We start from the raw sequence: 27,664 nt of genomic DNA on the forward strand, positions 1-27,664 counted from the left end.
AGGCTGATTTATAGTATGTAGGCTCAACGGCGTTGTGAGGATTTAAACTTGTGCGCAGTGTGTCTGCGTCAATCTAGCCTGTCTCTTTAAGAGAATAGCAGAGCCACTGTGTGTGTGTGTGTGTGTGTGTGCGTGTGCGTGTGCGTGTGCGTGTGCGTGGGGAGTGTGGTAGAGCGAGGGAGTGCAACGCTACCAAGCCACGGCCGAGGGGACCAATCACAGTTGTCGCGGTCTTCCGCGACATGTAGTTACATTTCTGGGAAGGTGCGCGTCAGACAGGCCACAGCGTAGGCTCTGTGTCTACGCATACCTGCGGCATAGATTCAACGCAGAACCATAAATCAAGCTTAAGTGTTACCTTGTAGGCAGTTATTGAGTGAGCTGAGCTGTTAACAATAGACTCGACTCCAAATAGTATCTTCTGTTTTGCAAGCCTGGGAGTCTTTAATGCTCGATGGTGTTTTAAGCCCACAACGTCTCCTTCCAGGCAGCGCCATAACCATAACCATTGCCTAATCCTAGTGCCGTGTGTCCTAGTATCCTTCCAGGCATCGCTGCCTGGAAGGAGACGTTGGGGGCTTAAAACACCGATAAACGTCACTTATGTGCATGCTTAGATCTTGTTTAAACTAGTTGTACCCCTTCAGAATCAAAACCCTTATTTTATTATTCTCACTCAATAAAACCTGATTAGAAAAAGAATAAGATGAAAAATATGTTTCGACTGAAAGATATAAAAATCCAACCTTGTTCAGAAGTATCCTGAGAAAGCAGTTGCAGCGTTACAAAAACAGTAAAAAAAAGTGGAGACCGAGAAGGATTTCAGAGGCTCTTTGTGTATGCTCCCCCGGTGATCTGCCTCAGCTCTTTTGTTTTTCAGTAACACAGCAGCCGAGTTGACAGCTGTGAAAATGAAGCGGGACGTTTGCTAATGAATCTGAGGTGTTGTGAGTGTCCCCTCTGATTTGGGAGATGCCAGACTTACTCACTTCCTATTAGAAGGCGTGACACCGATGACTTCCTGAAAGCAATCCGTTGCGCATTACGGATCATCAGATTATATTTGCAGTCCAACTTGTCAGTGCGAGTTACTATCTAGTCTTATGAGGATATAGTTTTGCATAGCCAGACCTGTCTCCACAGCGCTGCCGAGTAAGGTCTCTCTACACCACAGATACATTTTAGGAGAAGAGAAAAAATACCCGCTCTGGGTTGTTTGCATTTCTTTAAACCAGGGATGCACCGAATCCAGGATTCCGGTTCGGATTCGGCCGAATATTGGACTTTTTGACGGGGTTCGTTTTCTGCCTAACCTTAGAATTTTTTCCCACCGAACCGAACCCTACACTTGCACTAAGCTGGTCAACGTAATGACGCCGCCGTTGATTACGGGCAGTGTTGGGCAAGTTACTTCCAAAATGTAATACATTATAGATTACTAGTTACTGTCATTTGAGAGTTATTAGTTATATTACAATATTACTGTCTCTGAATTGTAATGCGTTACACTACTTTTGCATTACTTTTGAGTTACTTTCACCAAAATAACAGGGGATGTTTGATTTGGCAGCTAGCTTGTGAATTTCACCACCGGATCAATAAAGTCTCCTCTTTATCCACTTTAATACATCATAGATTATTCATATTTTGTATAATTAATATAAATATGCAAAGTAACTAAAGCTATACAAAATAGATAAGTAAAACGTATAATAGGCAAGTAGGAGAAAATGAAAATACTCAATTAAAAGTACGGCATTGTTGTAAAATGTTTGTTTATAGCACTTGAATAAGAAATTCATGTTGTTTAGGTTAACATACTCTAAAGGAAATGTTCAATTATAGTGTGATTAAAACTCACTATTTACATTATTTACAGTACTTGATTTACAGCTGATTTGTGAAAAGGTAGCCTACACAACCTTATTTAACAGTAATTTAGTTTTATTGCGAATAGTCACAGGAAGTGCTTTTATTTTGAAGTATGCTACACGGAAGTTATCTGTTGTGTAGCCTACTCTTGCTACCTTACTGAGATGCAACATGTCCGTCAGGCTCAAGTTGTTCACTTTCTTGTTTGTAAAACTGCAACATATTGAACAGTAAATGGTCACAGTAAAAGACAAGCGCTTTTGGTCGTCAATCGAAGCCATTCCACTACAGGCAGAGTTACTCTTCACGGCTGATAAAATGCAATGATATTTACGTGTAGCAAGCCTCAACATTAATTCCCGACATGTTTATATCTGTCAGCCGCTGACGTACCGTCACCTGTTGGGACATACATGCTGTCCGTACCGTCTCTGGTTCTGGCTCTGACCACGGGAACAGAAACAGGACAGCTCACTTCAATGCAGCGTAATAACTCCTGAAAATAATATCCATCTCGCAAATGTATTTGTCTCTGCAGTCATCTCAACCATCGAATACAGCAACAGGAAAATAATACGGCTTTTTTTTTTCCTGTGAAGAAATGTGTCGCGGTGTTGGTGAATTCTTAAAAAAAAAATGCACCACTAAATGTTGCGTTGAAATGCGTTGTAACTTGCGTTACTGAGATTGTAACGAGTATAATATTACTGAAATTTAATTAGTAATGCGTTACATTACTGCGTTACAGCAAAAAGGAATACATTACTGTAATTGCGTTACTTTTGTAACACGTTACTCCCAACACTGATTACGGGAAAGTGTTTACGTAGGTGGAGCGTTCAATGCAGTAAGCTGTGAGAAAGTGGAAATGGAACTCGTGAGCAGAAAAAGTGTAGTTTGGCAGTACTTTCAGTCAAAAGAAGGCCATTCAAGTCCAGCTACATGTTCAATTTGCAATGCCAATTTGTCTCGTAGTGGCAAGGAACCTAAACAATACACAGCATCGCCGCTTTTAAAACATTTGGTATGAAACATCCGAAAGAATATGAGTTGTGCATGAAGGAATCTACAGACAGCAGCCAAAATGCAGCAACTTCAGGTACGGCAAAGGAAGGACAGTCACAGCTAAAAACTTGTTTACTGTGTTAATGGGACTGAGGATGGGAGTAGGAGTCGGTATTCGGTTTCGGATTCGGCAGAATCTTAACCAGTGGATTCGGTATTCAGCCGAACCCCAAAAATCTGGATTCGGTGCATCCCTACTTTAAACCAATCACAATTGTCTTGGGCGGCACTAAGCTCCGGACGCAGCAACGGTAGTCTCGGGAAGGAACTTGTTTTGGACCCGCAAAAGAAAACGCCACATACTGTACAGTAACGTGTACAGTATCGTGAGCTATTTAAATTAGCTGGATAGATGGTTCAACATCATTAGCTCTTACCAGTGTATCTCCGTGTGTACTTTGTCCACAGCAGTCCCACAAATCGCTCCCAAAACGTCCCAGTTAGAGAGGAAATGCCCTAAACATATTCTTTGTAAATCTTTACAATCATTCCCAAGCCAAAGACACATCTCAAATGCATCTTGTTGGGCAACACTGGCCCACGAACACATTTCTTTCATAGAACAGATTTTTTTTACATGTTGTAATTTTGATCAAAGGGAAACTGCGACATTTTGAAAGATTTAGTGAGTTTAATAATCCAACATTTTAACCTCATCAGTTAATAACCAGGCACTTCCACATGAAACTTCAAAACATGCCATTTGCTTTTCCTCATTAGTCCGGTGTTCTAAATGGAGCAGGATGTCGCTAATGGAAAAGAAGTGTTGCAAATGTCCCATTAGATATCCGAGCTGTCGGGCTGAATAAAAATCCTATCACATATTAATACCAAGCTTTGACAACCTTTGGTCCCCCGACCCTCAGCGTGAAAATCCACCGCTGTAAGTTTAATGTTGTGGTAGAAAACGCAGGGCAGTTTGTTGATGCAAGGGGGAGACGTTATGGTGCACATTTCTAGTTTGTGGGCTGTCAGAGTGATTAAGACGTTCATATTATGTCCCTGTAGCTCTGAAAACGTGAAAGGCCAATGCAGCAATAAAGAGGAAAGTAAATGTTTGATTTAGTCAAGCGCTGCAGCTCTGCCGGAAGCTGCCTTGTAAAACTGAACACGAGTAGTTGTTTTCTTTCTCTTGTTGCTCAGTTTCCCCCTTTGCTGTGCTGTGGCAAACACGCAGCCGACACTGACACTTTATGTACCTTTCATTGTGTTTAGTTTTAGCTGAGCTAATATCAAGACGCTCTGAATATGAGCTCCAATGAAACAGAACGCCTTCTACAAAACAGCATCATTATCTGCGATTCACTCGGCCGCTTTTTATAGCGCCGAAGTGGTAAAGATGTGTTAAACGGTGTCGGTGCGTGTGTGTGTGTGCGCGCGTGTGTTTGTGTATTCGTGCCCCCAGGATATGAAGGTGTGATTACTCACTCCAGCTGGGGAAAGAGGCAGAGGAGGCAGTTTGGGAGGGAAGGAGGGAGGTGGTGAGGGAGAATAAATCCACAAATAGTCGACACAAAAGAGATTTCAACTCTGCAAAACAAACCCAAGTGCCCCGTTTTACCTCCGAGATTGTATATTTTCTCTCAAAGATAGACAAATTGGGCCGTCTCGTGTCAAAGCACCATACAGCTCCATCCGTGGTGCTGATGGGCTTATTTTGAGTGCCAGCTTAAGTTGGAGAGGTGACTCGGTTCCCTCCTGTTGTGCCTACCAGCTGGTTCACCTGTGCCGAGACTGGTTGGTTGACTCAGAAGAGGGTCGAAGGTCCGAGCGCATCCACCCACTGACTGGTACGGCCAGATGTCCCAGAATAAATCCACAGTCCAGGTTTTAAGCCAGGCGGACAGGCTGTTTGAGTAAAACAAGTACAGATGGCACACCGCTGCGATGCTTCCGCTCCCCGTTGCATCAAATCCGGCCCTCGTGCTTTTATTATTTAATGCATGTAGATAAACAAGTTTCAAGTCGTCTTTGTTGGACAGTTTTCTAGTTGGGATTGTGTTCTGAAAAACTATTTTAGAACTTGACAGGAGCCCCAGACGAGAAACATGTAGTGTGGACCCACAAAGTATCAAATCCTGGACCTTCTTGCTTTGAGCTGCACTATTTTTTTAATTTGCCACTGTAGAGAGAGAAAGGGATGGTTGAGACACAGAGGGCGCTAAGGCGTCCGGTATACTCCAATGTGACGTCACGGGAGCGCCGTAACTATTTATACTCACGCGAAAAAGGTAAACAACGGCAGAACTGGCAGCAGCATTGACGTCAATCTTTCGATTCGATTCGACGACCTACTTCGTTCGGATCAAGCCTTTCATTCACCATAAAAGAACTCATCTTAACCCGGTAAGTTTACAAGAGAGACTTGCCGTCACTCTGAGAGTCCTGGCCGCGCACTTTAAATCCTGGCGCGCCAGCGAGATCTACGTCATTTTGACGTCACATTTCCGCGCGACAGGTCGGGAGCGGCAACTGTAAGGAGGCCTTAACATTGAAATGCATGTATCGAACCTGGAGAATGTATCAACAGGATAGCTCACCTAATTGATATCCAATCAGGCCCTTGTGATTCAGAATCGAATCAACTCGGAAGATCATTGGCGATGCCCAGTTCTAATCTCTATAGTTCTAAAGGCTTCTCTAAAACACAAAGGCAGCATGGATTAGACTACAGGAGGTCAAAAGTTGAGCGTTTCAACTGAGAAAGCATTAACAAGTGTGCACACACACACACACACACACACACACTGGAACACACTTTCCCCTATAGCCTGTTCTATTATTAGCGCTCTAATGTACCCTACAGGCCTTCAGCAGCAGGCAGCGGAGTTAAATGCCCATTCAGGTCTTGGCAGGATGCTAGAAAGGCAGAAATTCCTTTGCAGGGGCAGGTGCTCTAAACACACACACACACACACACACACACACACACACACACACACACATATACACACACACTCACACACTCATGCACACTGTCCTCCTGAGATTGTTAGTGTGTAAGGTCTACTCTAACAACTACACTCACACAGTCTCACACATACAGTACATTACATGTACGTGCATGGCTATGCTGTATGCATGGGGTATGATTACATTGGTATTCAATTCATTCTGTTCATGCACGGCATAAATCATTTCAAACACACATATGGAGAGGTCTGGAATCTAAAGGAGAGATCAACTGGTGATACATTGACTGGCTCGTTGTGTGTCTCTTTCAGTCTCTGTGTGTGTGGGTGTGTGTGTGTGTGTGTGTGTGTGTGTGTGTGTGTGTGTGTTTGCTGGTATCTCTGATAAACAGGAGATGCATCCGAATCATTATATAACTGTGGCTGCAGTGGAGGCAGAGCTGTTTTTAGGAAACTAAGCTGGGAAATACGATAACATAGAGCTCGGCGAACACAGTTGAAGAATCTCTGATATCGATCGGTGACTTGCTGCTCTCCCAGTGCATGCTGGGACAGATTTGAGCCCACACCTGGCATAAGTGAGAGATTAGATGAAAGACCAGATAGTTTGACTGCAGCAGTCAAGACTCCTTAATCTTTAAACAGCTTTCTGAGGGTGTGGATGTGATCGGTAGCTTTAGGTAGATATCAGGTAACAGTCTGAGACCTTGCGAGAACGCATAACCCCCTCGAGGCTGCCTCCTGCGTTGGACTACGCCCGTCTGCCGCGCTCTGGAAGGTTGCCAGGTTGGCGTGATAAATCACCCAATCATGTTTCAAAAACAAAACGTACCTTCTCCGTATCTTGTAAAAAGCCAACATTACTTTGTGTTACATCAGTAAAAAGTCAAGTCCTTTTGAGTCATCTGTCTCAAGTCTAAGTCAAGGGTCAAGTCTTAAGTCAAAGTCAAGTCGAGGCATTTATCAATGTAAGTCAAGCAAGTCTCAAGTTCCTCAAATTTGTGACTCGATTCAAATCGTGTGATTCGAGTCCCCCATGTTGTGGAATTTCCAGCTTATGAACTCATGCTATGTAAGTCGGGACAGTGGTACCCAGTGTCACTCAGATCAGTGTCCAACATAACCTCATAACCTTTCTAGGCAGAGTTTGTGCCTCCGTAGATGGCGGGAGACGTAGCAGCTGTACATCTCATACATCCATGGTTGATGCTCCACGCAGCTGATTGGACGAACGCGTCACGTGGGTCTGGCTACTCCTGAATTTCAAAACAAACCATCACGGCAGCTCGTTCAGAATACGATCTCGTATTTTACGAAAATAGTTCACCGAAACGTGTTTCTGAAAACATTTTAAGCGAGAAATAGGCCATACAGTTGCTGAATCTGTCTTCATTTCAGATTGACAAAGGCCAGTTTGAAAGATTTTCGTCTACTTCTATTGGATAGTCGCGTCGCGTTCAACCGATTGATTTGCATAAAGATGGGCATCGGCCAGCTTTTTTGACTCACAACATTTTTTCAAATGCAGCGCCGCCTTCCCGGGATGCTTTGCGGGCACGTTAAAGTCGCTTGACGTCACCCATAGGAGTGGAGCATGGCGCGACAGCTGGGTGGATCTGCACTGTTCATGGTGCATGTATTTGGCGCGGGGTTTAGGCGTCCTTCCTCAAGAAAGTGTTATGTTTTTCAAAAAAATGCAATTTCCCCATATATTTTGTGTCTCTTTGTGCGGTTTTGTCTCGTTGTTGGTTTTTGTGTCTCTTTGTAGTCGTGCCGTGTCTCTTTTTGGTCATTTTTGTTTTCTTCGGGCTTGTTTTGGGTCTCTGTGGTCATTTGGCGTCTCTTTGTAGTCGGTTTGTGTCCCTTTTGTGGTAGTTTTGCGTCCCATTTTCCACATCGTTTTCGACCATTATTATCACCATATCTGTGTCTAAAACGTTGGAAAAGCTAAAGCAGATAGTAAATAAAATAACTCTCAAAAAGCTTAAAGACAAAACTTGCTAAAGATGTGCAGCTACAATCATTAGATCTGAGAAAAGTCTTTAAGTTACATTCATTCGGCTTAGATGCTGCCCTAAACAGCTCGGGTGCTGCACCTAAACCTTATATTGGCAGAGAAAACCCTGACGGGGATCATTTTATCAAGTGGTTTTCTGCTCTAACAGTTTTAAAGTTTACAGTTTATAGATTATAATACAGCTTTGAGGCAATGAGTCCACAGGGAAGTCCTTTTTACAGTCTGGCGTCTGTTTCTCAGTACTTCCTGTTAGGAACACTGCTGAGAGATTTGCACACTTTTAGCACCCAGCGCAGAGAGCAAGGTTAGAAATACTACAACTTTTAGCCAAAGAGTGCCATATTTTTTTAGATGGATTTTTGAGCAGTTGCTTAGCAACAGCAGAAGTAACACACTTCAGATCTCCTCTGCATCTGTTGAGCGTTTGTTTTTAAGGAGATGCCCAGTGGACACTGTGCGCTTTGATTTACCCTCTGAGAGGCCGTATTAAAATTCTGCATGAGCACATAATCATTAATGATGCAGGAACATCTTTCAGATTGCAAAATTATCATCTTAGGACAAACAAAAGTAGAAATATGTTGAAAGCCTACAGATAGTCCAAACTGAACTGAATGAAGCCAGAATACTGTTAATACATGTTTTCTGGGAAGGCCCTTCTATATTTTTATATTCTCTGGTCTATCGGGGCTAAGTTATAATAAAAAGTTATTTTAATATTGCACCTTTGACAGAACAAAGTCACAAAGTGCTTCACAAGAGTAAAATTGTTAAAAAAATAAGACAAAAAACAGTAAAAAGTTCAAGCAACAAAAAAGAGTAACAATACAGGGGACAACGTGACAAGGATCAGACATTTTCTCTTTTAGCTAGCAAACTTACCATACAGGATGATTTAGTAAAACATATTTAGATATTTGTATTTTAACAATGAAAAAGATGCCTATGTTACAATCCCTGTAAACACACAAGGCCATCCCTGATAACACAGACAGACTGTATGAACCTGTGCACTTTGTTTCACCGTGTGCTACAATAAGTTGTATGCTAAACCTAAAGCCAGTGCATGACTTAGGTTCACTCATTGAAAGCTCATACAGGTCCATTCATTGCACTGATGGGGACTCGAGTTTGAGACTCGGACTCAAGTCGTACTTAAGTGGCACACACAGTGACTTCAGATTTGACTTGGACACAAGATGCAGGACTCGTGAACAATCTTTATATTTTTTTAAACGTCTGATGAATGTTATTCCCCTCCCTGCATAACCTCTAACCTACCTACCTAATACGTAACTATCTGCTGTGCATGAGCGAGGACAACAAACATGTTGACCGCACCGGCAGCTGCTGTACCATTCATCAGAAGCCTTGGCTTTAAAAACTTCATACAACAAGGCCCAAACAAAAGAAGAGCTGAATGCAAAATATGTGGACTCTAGCTCAGAGACTTAAGACTTGACTTGGACTCTAGCTCAGAGACTTAAGACTTGACTTGGACTCTAGCTCAGAGACTTAAGACTTGACTTAGACTCTAGCTCAGAGACTTAAGACTTGACTTGGACTCTAGCTCAGAGACTTGAGACTTGACTTGGACTCTAGCTCAGAGACTTAAGACTTGACTTGGACTCTAGCTCAGAGACTTGAGAGCCTCTCTGGTTTATAGCATACATGATTCTAAACCTAAATTTGGCAGATCACACTGTTCTGTTCCTGAGAGAGTGCTCCTCAATCAAAGAACCCAGCAGACAGACACATCGCTGAGACACAGGCACACAGTTCTTATTTAAAGCAGCAGGTTGGGAGAGCGACAAGGTTCACAACCACTCTTACACCAGAGAGGTGGCCGACACTCGCCTGCTGTCAGGCAGCAAGTGTCGGCCCCCCGCTGGGGAAACAGTAATGTGCTTGGCTCAAGTTCACCTCAATAACAGGGAGAGGGAGATTGTGTGTTACTCTCCTTTAAGCCGCCTGCTAGAGCTGTAATTAAAGGTTAGGCCCGACAAGACCCAAGCCCGACAGAATTTGGCCCGAGCCCGACAAGTAGCTTTTGATTGACAGCTTTTTAAAAGCCCAAACCCGTTTACAGCCCGACATTATTCAAATGTGCACACGCACACAGCTATTTTGCCTTTTGTCAAGAATGTTTAATTTATACATGACTAACGTAGACTATAGGCCACTTGGAAGTTGGAACAAAGAAATAAAATAAGTCATCTGTAACATCGTAACATCTCAGCACTCTAAATAGGCCAACATGCCTTATCAGCGACGAATTCCCTGTCGTTTTGCTGTCGTACTTTAACAGAATGTCGCATCTTTTGCATTTCACATAACCCGCGGGCTCATTATTCTCATTATGCACATGGTCAAAAGTTTTCCACACCTCAGACTTTGCTTTCTTTGCCGGTGCAACCAAAACGTAATCGCCAGAGGTCAGCCTCCTCAGCATCCATTTTCGCGCTAATCGAAACGCATCACCTGACCGCTCGTTTACCGCGCAGCCCGGGAGCGCAAGCCCGAGCAAGTTGGCAAAGGGAAACAACAAGCGCTATCTACTTTTGAGACTAACTTCTGAAGCTGCCGTGTGGATTTAGCTGTGTTCACGGCACTTTATGATAACTTAAAGTCTTGTCCATAACACTTGCAGAGCAGGTTGGACTGTAAATGTGTTTGTTGTTAAAAGCTCTGTGATAAACTGTGATCTGTTTCTCTGCCTCTGGGCCCATACATGCTGGCATTGGCTCAAACTCTCTGTGAGGATAAATAGGAATAAGCTGGTAAAACAATGAACGCATTCCCCTTAACTGCATTACAGTGAGCTGTTATTGTTGGAGTGCCAGTGCCAGTGCCATGGCCAACACCGCACAGGAAAGGCCGTGTGACAGCTTACTCAGCTCCTTCACGAGTATGAATGTATTGTGTGAACAACAGATGAGTGTGTAATCTCTCTCTCTCTCTCTCTCTCTCTCTCTCTCTCTCTCTCTCTCTCTCTCTCTCTTTCTCTCTCTCTCTCTCTCTCCATCAGAAACACAAAGTGGATCTGTTCTACAAGGTCCGCCACGTGATGATGGAGCTGATCGACCTGAGGAGGCAGCTCCTGTCCGGCCACCTGACGCAGGACCAGAGCCGAGACGTCAAGAGACACATCACAGTCAGACTGGACTGGGGCAACGAGTGAGAACACACACACACACACACACACACACACTAACACACACATACATCCTCGCGTCTTAGTTCCCCCCACCTTAGATGCGAGCGTAGGAGGCGAGGTAGAGACGCAGGGAGAAAGGAGACGAGACAACACACATTTTACAAAAGAGACATCCGTGCTTCAGAGCCGTCCTTCTAAAGTGTGTTACACAGCTGATAGTTTCCGACTGTGTATACTGACTGTATATAAAGATGGATGACGCGTCTCCACTTCCTCCCACTGTATACAAGTGAAGGCCAACTCTCCCGGATACGAGCACTACTATTTTTTTAAATTTTGGAGCCAGAGTCTGCGCAGTAGTGATCAAGGCGGTGGAGCCGCGGTATCAAAGTCCCGCCCATACACCCGCTGGACCAATCACGAGTTAATCCCAGCTGTCATTCATGATATTTCAGCCCGTTTTTATAGCATCAAATAACTAATACAAACCAAACTGATGAAAAATAAACACTTGAACAAACATCAGCGTGATCAGAACTACCTAAAATGACAGAAACCATCTTTGGGGAAAATTGATTTGGCATGTACTTTGACTTTTTAGTTTGGCACATGTCCCATCTGCTAACATGGAGGGGGCGGGGTTTATGACTTATACTGCAGCCAGCCAGCAGGGAGCGATCCAGATGTTTTGGCTTCACTTATACAGTCTATGCATCTACCCCTGAGTCACGCCTCTTTTATACGACACGGTGGCCGAAAAGACTTCCACAAAGAATATGGACCAGTTTACAGAGTGTGGACTGGTAGCCTGAGAGGTGCCAGTTCGCCTTCTGGGCACTGCCGAGGTTCCCTTGAGCAAGGCACCAAACCCCCCAACTCGGGGCGTGTGTCCATTCGCAGCGCCTTCGTTTTGACATCTCTCCATCAATGCCCGTGTAGAGATCCTGTTTGTAAAAAATTGAGTTCCCCCTCGCGGATGGGGGAGCTTTATTGACTAGAAGTATGTTCAACTGCAAAAGACCATGTGGATGTCTGAAGAAGCTCTGCCCTGTAAATGAGTGCTACAGACGGCAGATCAGCCTGTAGCACCAGTATGTCAGGGTGCTCTCAAATGTGCAGCGGTAGAAGCGTGTCAGAAGTTCCTGAGGGAGCCCATTGTGTTTCAGGGTCCTCAGGAAGAACATCTTCTGCCGGGCTTTTCTTTAATGGTGTGGGAGGTGTTCTGGCTCCAGGTTAGATCCTCCGCTATGTGCACTCCCAGGAACTTAAAGCTTGCCACCCTCTCCACCTCCTCCCCGTTGATACACAGTCCATTGTGGTTTGTGGTCCAAGGTGGGTGGCCCAGGACTTTAAGAGGTTATTTAAGGCTCCCATCCGCAGAACCGTCGCATTGGACTGTGCAAAACGTGCGTCCACAAAGTCTGTGCACCGACCACTTTTTCTCTGGACTCTCAGTTATTCCGCTTCGGATGAAGATCCTGGCCGGGATGAAGCAGTGGCTACCCGGACAGTTGAGTGTGGGGGGGGATCACCTGGAGGCTTGGCACGTTATAAACAAACTGAACACATGTGGGCCGAGCCCCGTCCCTCTGCTGCCTGCTGCTGCCTTCAAGGACTGTAGGAACATCCCGAAGGACGGTTTGAGATTGGAACAAAAAGCCAAATCACCTGGGCTGCAACTACAGGAAAATATTGCTAATATTCAGAAGAAAATTGTTGTCATAATCTCCCTAATTTGATTCAAACTAGGGCTGCAATGATCTGTTGATTATTTTTTTGACTAATAGATCAGTTGCTTGGTCTCTAAAATGTCAGAAAATGGTGAAAAATGAGGATTAGTGTCCCAGATGACGTCAAACCTCAAAGATATTCAGTTTACTGTCACAGAGGAGAGAAGAAACTAGAAAATATTCACATTTAACAAGCTATAATCAGAGAAGTTTTAATATTATTTCATAAACAATGACTCAAACCGATTAATCGATTATCAAAATATAGTTGGCTTGTATTCGGGGCACTTGGAAAGTGAAAAACAAATCACTATTTTATACCACTAACAAGGCTCAAAATAGCACAACACTTCAACGGTAGCATATTGAGGGTCCCTACATGTAAACCGAAGCATTGATAATTTTGTAAGTGTACAGACAGTTTATTAAAAAGATAGATTATAAAGACTGTACCGTTCTCGTATACAGGTGGCCGCCGTCTTGGGAGCTACTGTCTTTCTAAACTATCTTTTTAATAAACTGTCTGTACACTTACAATGTTCTCAATGCTTCGGTAGCTAGGTTCATTTTGCGCCGGAATTGTCCTTTAATACTACATGTTATACATATTAATGCATGCGTGCAAGCTGAGGTGAGATATATTGAAGCCTGGCAGAGGCTGACTGAGAACTCAGTGAGATAACAAACATTTTAAGCCACAATAGCTCTCAAAAACAAGTTTACTGCGTGCTGCTTATCTCCCCCAGCAGATGACTGATAACTCCGTCTCCGGCTGGAGAGAGAAGTCGTGTCAGATAAAAAACGAGCATCAGCGTTTACAGTTTATAGTCTGAGAGCTAATTCACACTGAAAAGTAGCTCAATAGGTAAACACGTTGCAGTGCATCTTTATTTTTCAGTTTTATTCCACATTAAAGGACAATTCCGGCGCAAAATGAACCTAGGGGTTAATAACACGTGGGTACCGAGTCGACCGTTCTCTGGGATATGTTTTCGTGCTAATCGAATGTGACCAGTTTTAGCTCAATTCAACGCTAATTAGCAAACCGAAGCATTGAGAACTTTAAGTGTACAGACAGTTTATTAAAAAGATAGTTCATAAAGACTGTACCGTTGACGTATACAAGCAGGCGGCATCTTGGGAACGACGAAAGCCGTGCAACCAGTAACCAGTAACATAGCTCAAACACGGCGTTCGTGGTTCGACTGGTCATGACATGACATTTCCCAAGATGGCGCCTGCCTCTATACGTGAACGGTACTGTCTTTCTAAACTATCTTTTTATTAAACTGTCTGTACACTTAGAAAGTTCTCAATGCTTCGGTTTACATGTAGGGACCCTCATTATGCTACCGTGGAAGTGTGGTGATATTTTGAGCCTTGTTAGTGGTATACAAATAGTGATTTATTTTTACTTTAGCCGTGCCCCGACGACTAGTGTTATAAGCTAATTAGCGGTTCACGCTAAAACTGGTCACATTCAATTAGCATGAAAACATATCCCAGAGAACGGTCAACTCGGTACACATATGTTATTAACCCCCTAGGTTCATTTTGCGCCGGAATTGTCCTTTAAGTGGCTTGAAGTGTTCCGGTAGCTCTTTTAAATTTGGAAGAGAAGTTACGAGTCAAATAATCGCATGTGAAAACCTAGTTTCTTGCTTTTCACGTGATATTTTGTTTTGTTTGTTTGATAGTAATTTAATTATTTGAGTCCGTTTTCTAGCAAATATGTGAAAAATGTGGATCAGTGTTTTGAATATCTTGAAGACTGTTGGTTGGACAAAAGAGAAATAATAAAAGGAATTTAATTTGTGACATTTTGAGGGGCATTCTTTCACTATTTTCTGACATGTTAAAGACAAAACAATCCTTTAAAGGTCCCATGGCATGAAAATTTCACTTTATGAGTTTTTTTAGCATTAACATGAGTTCCCCCAGCCTGCCTATGGTCCCCCAGTGGCTAGAAATGGTGGGTATCCTGCTCTGTCTTTGAGAAAATGAAAGCTCAGATGGGCCGATCTGGAATCTTCCCTTTATGATGTCATAAGGGGAAAGGTTACCTCCCCTTTCTCTGCTTTGCCCGCCCAGAGAATTTGGGTTAAGGTTAGGGTTAGGAAACAGTCTTCAGAAACAGTATTAGGGGACCACTAAGGCCTATATAAAAGAGACTTCAGATACAGTATTAGGAGACCACTAAGACATATATAAAAGAGACTTCAGATACAGTATTAGGGGACCACTAAGGTCTACATAAAAGCATCCAAAAAGCAGCATGTCATAGGACCTTTAATAATAGAGAAAACACTCCTGAGATGAATTGTTAGTGAATAAAGGTGCAGCCATTGTTTTTCTCATCAAGAAGAAACACTTTGATTTACATGTAAGTAAGTAAGGGAATCGTTATTACCTCAGAGGTATTCTTTGCATTGTATGAACAGAAGAGTCACGTCTCAGTAAAATATAATGACACAACCCTTAGCTCTCACTTCTTAAACTTTATCAGCCGGGGATGAAGTGTTTCCTCTGCCTCTGGAGCCTCGGTTAAACAGAATTTACTGGCCCTCCTCTTCCACTAGAGCGGCACAGAAACAGACATTTAGCTTCTCATTGGCAGTTAAAGAAAGCGATTTACTCCGAATATTCTGCGCCGTGTCTTTAAGAGCGAGGTCACAGGTCTGTGGGTGAAAGATGTGAATATGAGATTGAACAGAAAAGTAATCGTCAGGAGCAATAACCCTGGAGGCCACATCGAAAATTACTTTAATGTAGTGTGCGTGTGCGTGTGCGTGTGCGTGTGCGTGTGCGTGTGTGCGTGCGTGCGTGCGTGCCTTTATCCATAGAAATAGTATACAAGGTTTTGTGAAGGTTATAAAAGATACTGATATTCTCTCTCTCCCCCCTCTCCCTCTCTCCCTCTCTCTCTCTCTCTCTCTCTCTCTCTCTCTCTCTCTCTCTCTCTCTCTCTCTCTCTCTCTCTCTCTCTCTCCCCCCCCCCTCTTTCTCTCTCTCTCAGACACCTGGGTCTGGACTTGGTGCCCAGAAAGGAGTTTGAGATGGTGGATGAAGACCAGATAAGCGTGTCAGATCTTTATAAAATGGTAAGACCTTTTTATTTAGCGCAGGAAGTCTCAACTGTTTGCACACATGGCAAAAGTTTGTGAACTGAGTAATCCCATCTCAGGGGGTGGTGTCTCATGTAAACAGAGCTGAAACACTCAGATATCCCCGATTACATCTCCACTAAACTGCCTAACGTAATAAGATTCAGTTAGTGGATTTGATATTGCATTGCATTCACATTCACATGTGGGGAATATAGTGTCAGTAAAGTACACTCTAAGAAATATCTGTGTATTAACAGTTGTACGTCTGTATATTTTAACAGAAGTTGTTCACACTAGTTTTTTTTATATTTCAAATCGCATCATTTGCGCTCCGACAACTTTTGTCCGTCACAGAGGTTGGTTTTGAGAGATTAAAGTCCAAGTTGCCACTTGATTTCGACGTTGGTAAAGCATTAATTCTGTAAGAAAGTGAAAATATCAAACAAGAATATGCGCATTAGGTATAAATAATAACATTTATTATTTATTGTATTTATTTGAAAGTCTGGCCCCAGGAGTGTCTACTTAGAATAATTCTGGCCTGGATAAATGTAGTTGATGATCCTTGGCTTAAGGGAAGGTTTGTTGTGTCTGCTGCTGCTGGGATTTAGCAACCACCTGCCGGTGTGTTTTCATTCTGTCTCCCGCTGGCCGTCCCCTCACATCTCCTGTTTTTATATTCCCGTCTCATCTTTCCTCTCACAACACCACCAGCAAAACCTGCTCCAAGAAACAGGAACATGCTTTCCCCTTACCGCTGTTGTTTTGCCTTCACTTTTCTTCATGTGTAATATGCAGACCATAGACTGTAACAATAAGATGCAGACCTGTTCTCACCTTCCCATACCTTTACCAACTGCATTATCAATTATGTTTTGCGGAAACTGTATTTTGTGCCGACTATTTGTTTCAACACGTGGTTAATGTTGAGGACACTAAAGTACTTGGTTAGGTTTGGGAAAAGATGAGGAGGGTTTGTGCTTAAATAAGTATGTTTGTTACGTAACTTAAAGGTGCAGTAGGTAAGACTTATAAAACTAACTTTCTGTCATATTTGCTGAAACTGACCCTATGTTCCAGTAGAACTACATGAAGTAGGTCATTTAAAAAAAGGGGTGTCTAACTGCGTGTCAATCACTGCTCATGCACACACATTCATTCTCCCTTGTGGGGGGAGGGGCTTAGGAGACCGTTTTGGGCTTTAGCGGAAAGGGGGGGAGGGACTAAGAAGTTGTTGGTGTTAAAAAATGTTTGGCTAAGTCCTGGATCTTCACAAACCTACCTACAGCACCTTTAAACATGTGCGTGAGTTAAGTCGGGCCTACTGTATGTTACGTATGTGACATAAGTTGACTTTAAGTTAAGTGGACTTTGATTAGAAAGATATTTGTGGTACGTAAAAACAAACGTAATCTATACGTCGTACATCCATAATTAGTTACGAGCTGTTACGCCAAGATAGTAAGCAGAGGTAAAATGAATGGTTCAAAAACACTGCAATCCTGGCTCCAAACCTTAACTATTGGGAAGAGAAGTGTGGATGAGGAGGAGAATATTTTGAGTAGTCCTGTTGAACCTAAGTGCTAGTCGCTACTTAAGCAGCTGCGGTGAAGTCTTCCCAGCGCCTGCTAGCAGCAAACGATGCAAAACAGTAAGGAGATATGACCCGAGTTACCTCGAATTTGAAATCAGTTGGAGCGCAAGTTGAGAACACAACAATGGTCCTAAAAAAAGTCTTAAAGTGCTCATATTATGCTAATTTTCAGGTTCATAATTGTATTTAGAGGTTATATCAGAATAGGTTAACATGGTTTAATTTTCAAAAAACACCATATTTTTGTCGTACCGCACATTGCTGCAGCTCCTCTTTTCACCCTGTGTGTTGAGCTCTCTGTTTTAGCTACAGAGTGAGACATCTCACTTCTGTTCTATCTTTGTTGGGAGTCGCACATGCTCAGTAGCTAGGTAAGGACTACTAGCCAGTCAGAAGCAGAGTATGAGGGCGTGCCCTGACAGTAGCTAGGTAAGGACTACTAGCCAGTCAGAAGCAGAGTATGAGGGCGTGCCCTGACAGTACCTAGGTAAGGACTACTAGCCAGTCAGAAGCGGAGTATGAGGGCGTGCCCTGACAGTACCTAGGTAAGGACTACTAGCCAGTCAGAAGCAGAGTATGAGGGCGTGTCCTGACAGTACCTAGGTAAGGACTACTAGCCAGTCAGAAGCAGAGTATGAGGGCGTGCCCTGACAGTACCTAGGTAAGGACTACTAGCCAGTCAGAAGCAGAGTATGAGGGCGTGCCCTGACAGTACCTAGGTAAGGACTACTAGCCAGTCAGAAGCAGAGTATGAGGGCGTGCCCTGACAGTAGCTAGGTAAGGACTACTAGCCAGTCAGAAGCAGAGTATGAGGGCGTGCCCTGACAGTACCTAGGTAAGGACTACTAGCCAGTCAGAAGCAGAGTATGAGGGCGTGCCGTGCTAGCAGCTAGGCGAGCATTATAACGTGTGTTCCAAAGTGACCACGTTTGTCTCTGAAGTAAAGGCTGGACTACAATAGAGCTGTTTGGAGCAGTTTGTGAACAGTGTTTTCTGTTGGAGATGGTAAGTCCCTTTGGGGGGGACGTTGGGCTTTTTCACTTTGTAAACCTATAACGTGCACAAAAAAGATATATAACACAATAAAAGAAAGGGAGAAAGCCACAAAGCATAATATGAGCACTTTAAAAGATACTTTGCATTTTCTTTCATCTCTAAATTACTGACACGGTGTATTTAGACACTTATGTCACCAACTAATGGTGAGAGTATTTTGTTTCTATGGTCAGATGTAAAATGTGCGATGTCATATGCCAAATGTAGACATAACTTGAAGCTTTTCTCCATACTCTGGATGGATAACCTGTGACTCAGTCTGGTTCAGACTTCCACGGCCGTTTTAAGAAATATTGAATACAAAAAAACTGGATTTAGCTGTGAGTATGTGCAATGTGAGGCGTGTTCTTGTTTGTTCTTCGTTTCTCTTATTAACACATGATGTTCTGTGTCTTACATCAGTCCGGCTTTAAATAGCTGAGCTGCACCAGTCAAACACTGTAGCCGCGGTGATTCCCCCTTTGTTCCGTTGCTTAGATACTGATCTGGAGACAAAGATGAAAAAAAGAGAAATTAAAGAGAGATAAAGGGGTGAAGTTGGTCGGGGGTAGGATGGAAGGTGGGAAACAGAAAGAACATCAAGAGAGAGAAACACATTTATGAAATATGATATAACGGCCGTTTTCAGTTACATCACATACTATTTCAGACCCACAATGTTTTCTTTACATGAGACTAGGGGTTAAAGTGGCCGCAGGAATAATCCGGAACAGCGTTCCAGTACCTTCGATTAACAAGTAGGGCCCTATTTTAACAATCTAAGCGCACGGCGTGAAGCGCCTGGCGCAGGTGTGTTTAGGGCGTGCCCAAATCCACTTTTGCTAGTTTGACGGCAGAAAAAAGGGCGCATGGTTCAAAAGGGTTGTACTTAGTGTCTTCATTAATTCAGAGGTGTGTTTTGGGCGTAACATGCAATAAACCAATCAGAGATCATCTCCCATTCTCTTTAAAAGCCAGGCGCGTTTGGACCTTGGAGCATTGCTGTTATGATGGAGGATTTGCACGCTATTGACTTTAGACCAGGTTTTTGTTGGTCAATGGCACGATCACTTCCCACTGCCTCAAGATAGCAATACGCCCAGAATGCACCTGAACACACCTCCCTGTAAGACCAGCACACCCATGGGCGCACAGATGGGCGCAGGTGCATTTTGCTATTTAAATGACGTGGGCGCTGGACGGGAAACTGACAACTGCGTCGGTCTTAAACTAGCAGAGACACTTGCGTCGGACTTTGTGCTGCGCCGGGTGCAAGATAGTAAATTAATATAATTGGCAGTTTCATACATCAGTGTTTCCTGTTCTTTTAAAATAACGCCAAACATCCATTCCAGTGTTTCTCCTATTCACTCTCAGCAGTGTGCACCGTGAGTCCATGAACAGGGCAAGTGTCTGTGGTGAGTTCACACGCCTGTAATAAAAGCAAGACAGTCGCGTACTATCTGTTAAAGTCAGTTGAACAGGTCCGTAGACCCTGTGTTTTACCTGAGCTGGACCAGAGAGTATTCGGTTAAAACCCATCGGTGATGCTGTTCTGCCCCCATTGTTCTCCGTGACCTTAGCTGGGAGTGAATGTAGCCCCCGTGTGTTTTTATGTGGACTGACTGTGTCGGACTCTGTTTAAAAAATAGACTTTGCGATGTGGTAACTTAGGAGGCAATTTGGCCTTGTGTACTCTGATTAATTTGGCATGCAGTTGTTACACCAGTCATGATTTAGCTTTAATAAAGAACTCAACTCCTGGCTGTTTTTGGAAGAAGTAAATAACTAGAGTTACAGGTGAACTAGCTGTAAAAGTGACACAGAAACACACATTAGGAAAGACATTTAGCTTCTCATTCCCAGTTAAAGAAAGCGATTTACTCCGAATATTCTGCGCCGTGTTTTTAAGAGCGAGGTCACAGGTCTGTGGGTGAAAGATGTGAATATGAGATTGAACAGAAAAGTAATCGTCAGGAGCAATAACCCTGGAGGCCACATCGAAAATTACTTTAATGTAGACACACTACATTAAAGTAATTTTCGATGTGTGTGTGTGTGTGTGTGTGTGTGTGTGTGTGTGTGTGTGCGTGCGTGTGTGTGTGCGTGCGTGTGTGTGTGTGTGTGTGTGTGTGGGGGGGGGGGGTCTTCAAATGCTGTGTAGTGGTAAGAGACTTTATTATAGTAGCCTAGTGTTAAATTCAAATTTGAGAATGGAATTTTGGTGTGGTGTTATCACCATTTTCCCCCCAGATTTTAGGGTTTACCCACCTGCCACATCCCACTTTAACCCCTGCACATCCCACTTTAACCCCTGCACATCCCACTTTAACCCCTGCACATCCCACTTTAACCCCTGCACAATAGAGCCTGGATCGGGCCGAATTTTTCCGTCCGAAGCCCGACAGAGCCGTGACCGAACCCGGCCCGAGCCCGTAAGGCATTATGATATTTATGTCCGAGCCCGACACAGTTAAAATCTTGTTGTTTTTGTTCTCATACTAATGAGACATGTACGTTTGTTTGTGTGGAAAGCCCGCTTTTATTAAGCAACTGGAAGGCATTCGGAAATGTCAACAGATGAGGTCATCAGCTCACACGGGGGAACAAGCTCATGTTAAGCAGCTGTTTAATTTAAAATGTTCAATGTGTTAACCTTTCCTGATCGCTTCGATTCCGACCGTGATCAGAAAACCAGGGGAGAGTCGTTACCTCCAGGGCCGACGTTATATAACGTTGGGGTTAAAATCCCGTTTCTGGAGAGCAGATGAATGAACTTGACTTTCAGTCTGGAGTTTATCTCGGACACCGCACACACTGTGTACAAAACTTAAACTTATTCCACCAACTCTGCTCCGGTCACATCTACACGTCTGCTTTCTCTTTTCTCTATCTCTCTTATGCCCACTTTACACACACATGAGCTCTCTTAAAGGAGCTGCAGCACCATTTTACAACAAATGCCTTATCGCGCTGATGTGACCGAGCCCGGCCCGAACCCGACCATCATTTCTAAATATCTGTCCGAACCCGGCCCGGCCCGTCGGGTACCGTCGGGACCCGTCGGGACCCGTCGGGACCCGTCGGGCTCGGGTCGGGTATCCAGGTCTTACTACACAAGTGTGAGATCAGAAAAAACAAGAAGCTAGAAGACGAAAGAAAAGAAAGTTACACTGACATGAGACGGATATGAAATTATAATTCAAATGCTTCCCTGGTGGTAAACTGTTTATCTTTTAGTAATTTCCTTTTGGTTTCGATCTCAAGTTGTTACATTTGACCGAGAAAAGGTCAAGTTGAAGGAAACACAAGATAATATTAAACTTCATTGATCCCTGTGGTGGATTTACATCATTGCTGCATCTGCAGAACATGTTTCAGCACCGGAGGAATAAAAAGACAACAAAATAATACATAAAAAAATTCACTGTAAATATAGAAAACTAAGATTTGCTGGGCAGATCAAGATATTTGGCAGTGGTGGCCTAGGGGTTAAGGAAGCAAGCTTGGGATAGGGAGGGTGCCGGTTCAATCCTCAGACCGGCAGGATAAAATCTGGGTGGGCGAAGTGAAAGAGCAGCCCTTGTCCCTCCCTCATCACCACCACTGAGGTGCCTTTGAGCAAGGCCCTTAACCCCAACCGCTCCAGTGGAGCTGCTCAGTGGCCAGCAGACATATGTTTCAAGTTTATTTTGTGTATATAGTACTTTAAAAGCAAACAAGTTTGCACCAAAGGGCTTCACAGAGACAAAAACATACCGTTCATAATATAATGTCCATAAAGTAAAAAGGTGGGTTGTATTTGCATTATGTTGTCGTTACACCAGCCGTGCGCATCGAAGCGAAACATGTCTGATGGGTTACCTGGAAAGATTCCGTGTTAAGAAGTGAACGAGGGAGCTGCTGGAGGCCGGCGTTAATGTTCTGCTCAGGTTGGAATATTTGACAGTCATTACTCCAATTCATCAAACAGGTTTTTACTTCTCGCTCCTTCTCTTCTCACGCAGCCACTCGGGAGATTTACAGAGACAAGTCGGAGTAATGAGTCTCTGAGGAGTTCAAGCTTTTTCTGAATGAAGAGAACTCAACGGAATATAAGAGAGGAGAGGAGAGGAAACAAGAGGCAACAAGAGGTTAAAATTAGAGGAGACAAAGAGTGAAAACAAATGTAGGCAAGGACACAAGACGAGGAAATGAGAGGATAGGAAGAAAGGAGAGGAGAGGAAACGAGAGGAGAGGAGAGAAGAGGAAATGAGAGGAGAGGAGAGGACACCTGAGGAGAGGAGAGGAAACGAGAGGATGCAGTGAGGGTCGAGGAGACAAGGAGAGAAAACAAAGGTAGGCAAGGACACAAGAAGAGGAAATGAGAGGATAAGAAGAAAGGAGAGGAGAGGAAATGAGAGGAGAGAAGAGGAAACCAGAGGAGAGGAGAGGAAACGAGAGGATACAATGAGAGTCGAGGAGACAAGGAGAGAAAACAAAGGTAGGCAAGGACACAAGAAGAGGAAATGAGAGGATAATGAGAAAGGAGAGGAGAGACCAGGAAAGGAAAGGAGTGGAGTCGAGGAGACAAGGAGAAGAAACAAAGGCAGGAGAGGAGCCAAAAAGAAGAAATTATAGTATAGTACGACAGCAGAGGAGTGACAAGGAAAGATGAGGAAAAGAAAAGATTGCACACAGAGGCAGCAGAGGAAACGAGAGGATAGGAAGAAAGGAGTTGAGAGGAAACAAAGAGAGGAGAGGAAATAAGCCAAGGCGAGGAAATGAAGGGAGAATGGAGACGAGGAGAGGAAACAACCTGATGTAACGTGTTGTGTCTTTCTCTCCTCCCAGCATCTGTCCAGCAGACACAGTGTTCAACAGAGCACCACACAGGTAACGCACAAACACATACTGCAGTAATGTGTCCATGTACATTTAGTCACGTTTACTGAAGTACTTTACATGTGAACTCCCTTTTTTTGTGAGACTTACAGCAACTACATTTATCTGATATACGTCCTATTTCTATGGTAGCTCATTATAATTGTTAAATATCTATACAGGACTGACTTAAAGGCCCACAGATACAGTAGATCTTCCCATAATGCTTGTTTTTATTTCTGGTGGATTTCCAGGGTGACAGTACCCGGCAGCGACACGGGGAGCCGTGCCGAGTTCCGGTACCGCACCACCTGCTGGTCAACCTGAAGAGCTTCACCTACAACAGCATCGGAGAAGACACGGACATCTTCTTCTCCCTGTACGACCTGAGAGAGGGGAAGACTATCAGGTAGCAAACATTCACCATTTTCATATTTAAACTTGCAATTAAATGATGTATTTGTCCAGTTGGGGGGGAACAACTTGCGGACACAACGCTGAAACATCATCACCTGATAAGTTGATGCATTCATCAGGAGTCTACACCGTGAGGAGAGAGGGGGGGCAAGGTGGAGGGTGGGGGTGTGGCCTTGACGAGCTTACGGCCACGGTTGTAGCTCTATTTCCTCATGGGTGGGCCAAATACTCTGGGCGGGCAAAGCAGAGAAAGGGGAGGTAACCTTTCCCCTTATGACATCATAAAGGGAAGATTCCAGATCGGCCCATCTGAGCTTTCATTTTCTCAAAGGCAGAGCAGGATACCCAGGGCTCGGTTTACACCTATCACCATTTCTAGCCACTGGGGGACCATAGGCAGGCTGGGGGAACGCATATTAATGTTAAAAAAACTCATAAGTGAAATTTTCATGCCATGGGACCTTTTAAGCTCTAGTAAAGCCGAGAGGAGCTGCAGATTCTGATGATCATTCTCTGCAGGTTCATCGCTACCAGGGACACCTTATACATTAACATGTTATTATTACAAAAATATAGATTATAACTGCAGTACAGTACAATACTGCCCGAAGCTTATACAAGGTGCATTTTTTTCTCTCTTCGCTCTCTATTTAACCTTTCACCCACTCTGCTCTCTCGTTCACACACACTTAGCTGACACAATGTGGAACAAATGGTGGCAAGTGGCCACACGGAGCGGCTGTGAATAATACATGACTCTTCCCCCCCCCCACACTCCCCACCGTAATGATTGACATTAATTATGCATTGGTGGAGTAATCGCAATGCTAACAGTTCAGGGATGTCAATTATGAGGCTGATGTAGGCCAGCTGTGATTTATTTATTTATTTATTTATTTATTTCAGGTTTATTTAACAGGGACAATGCACACTAATAATACATATGAAAATGTAAAATGTGCCAGAATTAGCCAAAAGGCTATTTTACATCTGCTGTCCCTGGACAGATAGTACAATGTCACACCTAAAAAGACAAAAGGATTATAATAGTACAGTAAAATTAACTACATCGGGGGGATGATGTATGTTCCTGTGTGTGTGTGTGTTTGTTGGGCATTTTAGGCCTTTAATTCCACAGGACAGATGAAGACAGGAAAGGGGAGAGAGAAGGGGGAATGACATGCAGCAAAGGGCGGCAGGTCGGAGTCGAACCCGCGGCCGCTGCGTCGAGGAGTAAACCTCCATATATGTGCGCCTGCTCTACCAACTGAGCTAACCTGGCCACGTTCCTGTGTGTTTTAGTGGTTATGAGTTTAGTGTAGGGTCAGTGTGTGTGTGTGTGTGTGTGTGTGTGTGTGTGTGTGAGACACACGGCCCACAAATACAGTTGACCTTGGCAACCGGTTTTCAATGTCTAGTCTGACTCAGCAGGAAAGTGTTATGATAACACCTGCTCCTCTGAGACACTGAGAGGAGAGGAGAGGAGAGAAAAAGGAGGGGAAGAGAGGAAACAATAGAAGAGAAGAAACTAGAGGAGAGCATAGAAAATGAAAGGAGAGGAGAGGCAAGGAAAGGAAAGAAGGAGAGGTAAGAAAAGGGGAGAAGAAACCAGAGGAGAGGATAGGAAAGGAGAGGAGAGGAGAGACAAGGAAACGAAAGAGAACGAGAGGAGAGGAAACGAGAGAGGGGAGAGGAGGGACTACTCTTGAGATTGTTGTGACTCTGTGTGTGTGTGTGTGTGTGTGTGTGTGTGTGTGTGTGTGTGTGTGTGTGTGTGTGTGTGTGTGTGTGTGCGCGCGTGCGTGTGCGTGCGTGCGCGCGTCGAATCGTATGAATCCTTCTTTGACTCAAGGAAAAAAACATTCAATAACAATGAAACGGGAGCTGCGATTGACTATGAAAACCACCAACTCGCTCTTTCCTGCACCCCGTCTTCCCAGTTTCCTACTTCCACACACACACACACACACACACAATCCTACTATTCGGGGAGAATACATTGTCTTCTCTTTTGTTGCATATTTGTTTGTTTGGGCCGCGGTATCTCTGGGGGATTTGAATAAATTGTTTGCTTTAAAGAGTCGGACACTGTGTGCGTAGCGGGGATTTGTCGTCCCTCCCTGCTGTTGTTTGCAGGGAATTGTGCAAACATTAGCAATAACCTGAGAGTTGGTGTTTGTTGTGTGGGAGTACGCGCTGAATAACAAAGACTTTTTAAAGAGCTCTTTTCTATAATGATATCATTTTTTTTTCAGGAAACACAAGTGACTCATGAAACAAAATTGCGACAAATTGTAGCAGTTTGGAAATGATATGATCATTTTATTATCGTGTTCTTATAGACAGGGTTTCCTTATATTAAAGATGCAGTTCAGGTAGTGTAACACAAGAAGAAGCATTATCGACTTGAATTTATTTTTTTAGCCTTTATTTATCCAGGTAAGTCGATTGAGAACAACTTCTCATTTGCAAAGACGACCTGTCCCATTCACACAGTTCCACATTCATACCTGGAAGCTGACCCAGTACAACCACAGTCTGATCTGCTGGACACTGAGCAGCTCCACTGGAGCGGTTGGAGGTTAAGGGCCCTGGAGGCGTACAGGTCCTGGAGAGATGGCGGATTGCAGCCAATCACCTTCTCACCTCGCTGGCTACATCCGCACGACTACGTTTTGGTTTAAAAATGAATATCTTTTGCTATATTCACACCTCGCATCTGCACCACTGTTGGTGTTTTGTGTGCATCAATTGTCAGTGGATTAGTATGTGGCGCTTACCCTTTTCAGAGTCCCTTATGACTGGAGAAATCCTATAATGTGTCTGAGGCTTAACTGTGTTAATGTCAAGCACGCCGTTATTGAATAAAAGCATGTCAGCTTAGTCATGTTCCCCTGGATAATTATGGGTTAAAGAACAGAGTCGCTGACACCAGCAGGCAATATTTCGCTGTTCCCTGAAGCGAAAAAAGGCTGAGACACTCTGCTATAGAGTTTCCTCACTGCCAGGGGGGGAGAAGAGAGGAGGCATGAAGAGAAGTCAGGAAGAATTGTATCAGTGGTGTAGTCTAATGTATTGTAGTGGGTATACTCTTATCATATATACAGTATATATATATATAGGGTTATTTTGAGCGTCAAAGACTTAATTTCCTGCATTCTGATACACTTTTATGCACCAATTTATGGTGGGAATACCTTTATGTATCCTATGAGAAGGAAAACACAGATGACATTCAAAAAAAATCCAAAATATAATGGAATATAAAGCAGTAAGGGGGCTTTCACATCAGGGACCTGAGCCTGGATCACAGAAGTTGAACGAAAAAGCAACGAGGACAAAATAAAATAGGCTACTTATATTTTTCTTAAATGTGCGGTGAAGGGAGGATACCGGCGTTAGTGTAGGCGGAGCACACACTACACACTGCGCTCAGTGAGGAGCGGGTCGATGAAAGATGAGAAAAGTCTCTCTGCATGTTCTGCAGCGTTAGTTTAGTTTGCCGTCACGTTACTCGAATACCCGTATTTCTGAATACAAATATCTGAAGTGAAAGTTCTGTCACAAAACTCTGCTGTTGCGTATCATTGCACATTTTTAAGTGGGTATATGGAAATCCTGGAGATTTCTTAGTGGGTATACTGCGTGTACATGCGCATCACGTAGACTACACCACTGAATTGTATCTCTTAAATCTAAAAAATCCCCCGAGGAGGTTCAGTGAGGGGCACCAGGGGAAAACGGTGAGCCGTTAGAGCAGAGTTTCTTCACCTTGGAGGACATGCAGATGAGGTCCCAGCGATTTCTAAAACTGATAAAATGATATTGGGTTCATACACTGAACTTTGAATTAAATTATGAATCAGAACAGAAAAATACTTTGCACATATATTAC

General features: G+C 43.7%; 1 protein-coding gene across 1 annotated transcript in view; it reads left to right on the plus strand.

Annotated features, from left to right (window-relative positions):
* Nucleotides 1-27,664, plus strand: part of LOC116052795 (dedicator of cytokinesis protein 3-like) — a 171,042-nt gene that overhangs the window by 72,083 nt on the left and 71,295 nt on the right. Inside the window, exons 6-9 of the mRNA XM_036002229.1 lie at nt 10,895-11,043; nt 15,770-15,854; nt 23,323-23,364; nt 23,607-23,761. Coding sequence (XP_035858122.1) covers nt 10,895-11,043; nt 15,770-15,854; nt 23,323-23,364; nt 23,607-23,761 — 431 coding nt within the window. The remainder of the gene's footprint in view (nt 1-10,894; nt 11,044-15,769; nt 15,855-23,322; nt 23,365-23,606; nt 23,762-27,664) is intronic.

The sequence above is a fragment of the Sander lucioperca genome, chromosome 6 (genome assembly GCF_008315115.2).
Source record: "Sander lucioperca isolate FBNREF2018 chromosome 6, SLUC_FBN_1.2, whole genome shotgun sequence".
NCBI lineage: Eukaryota > Metazoa > Chordata > Actinopteri > Perciformes > Percidae > Sander > Sander lucioperca.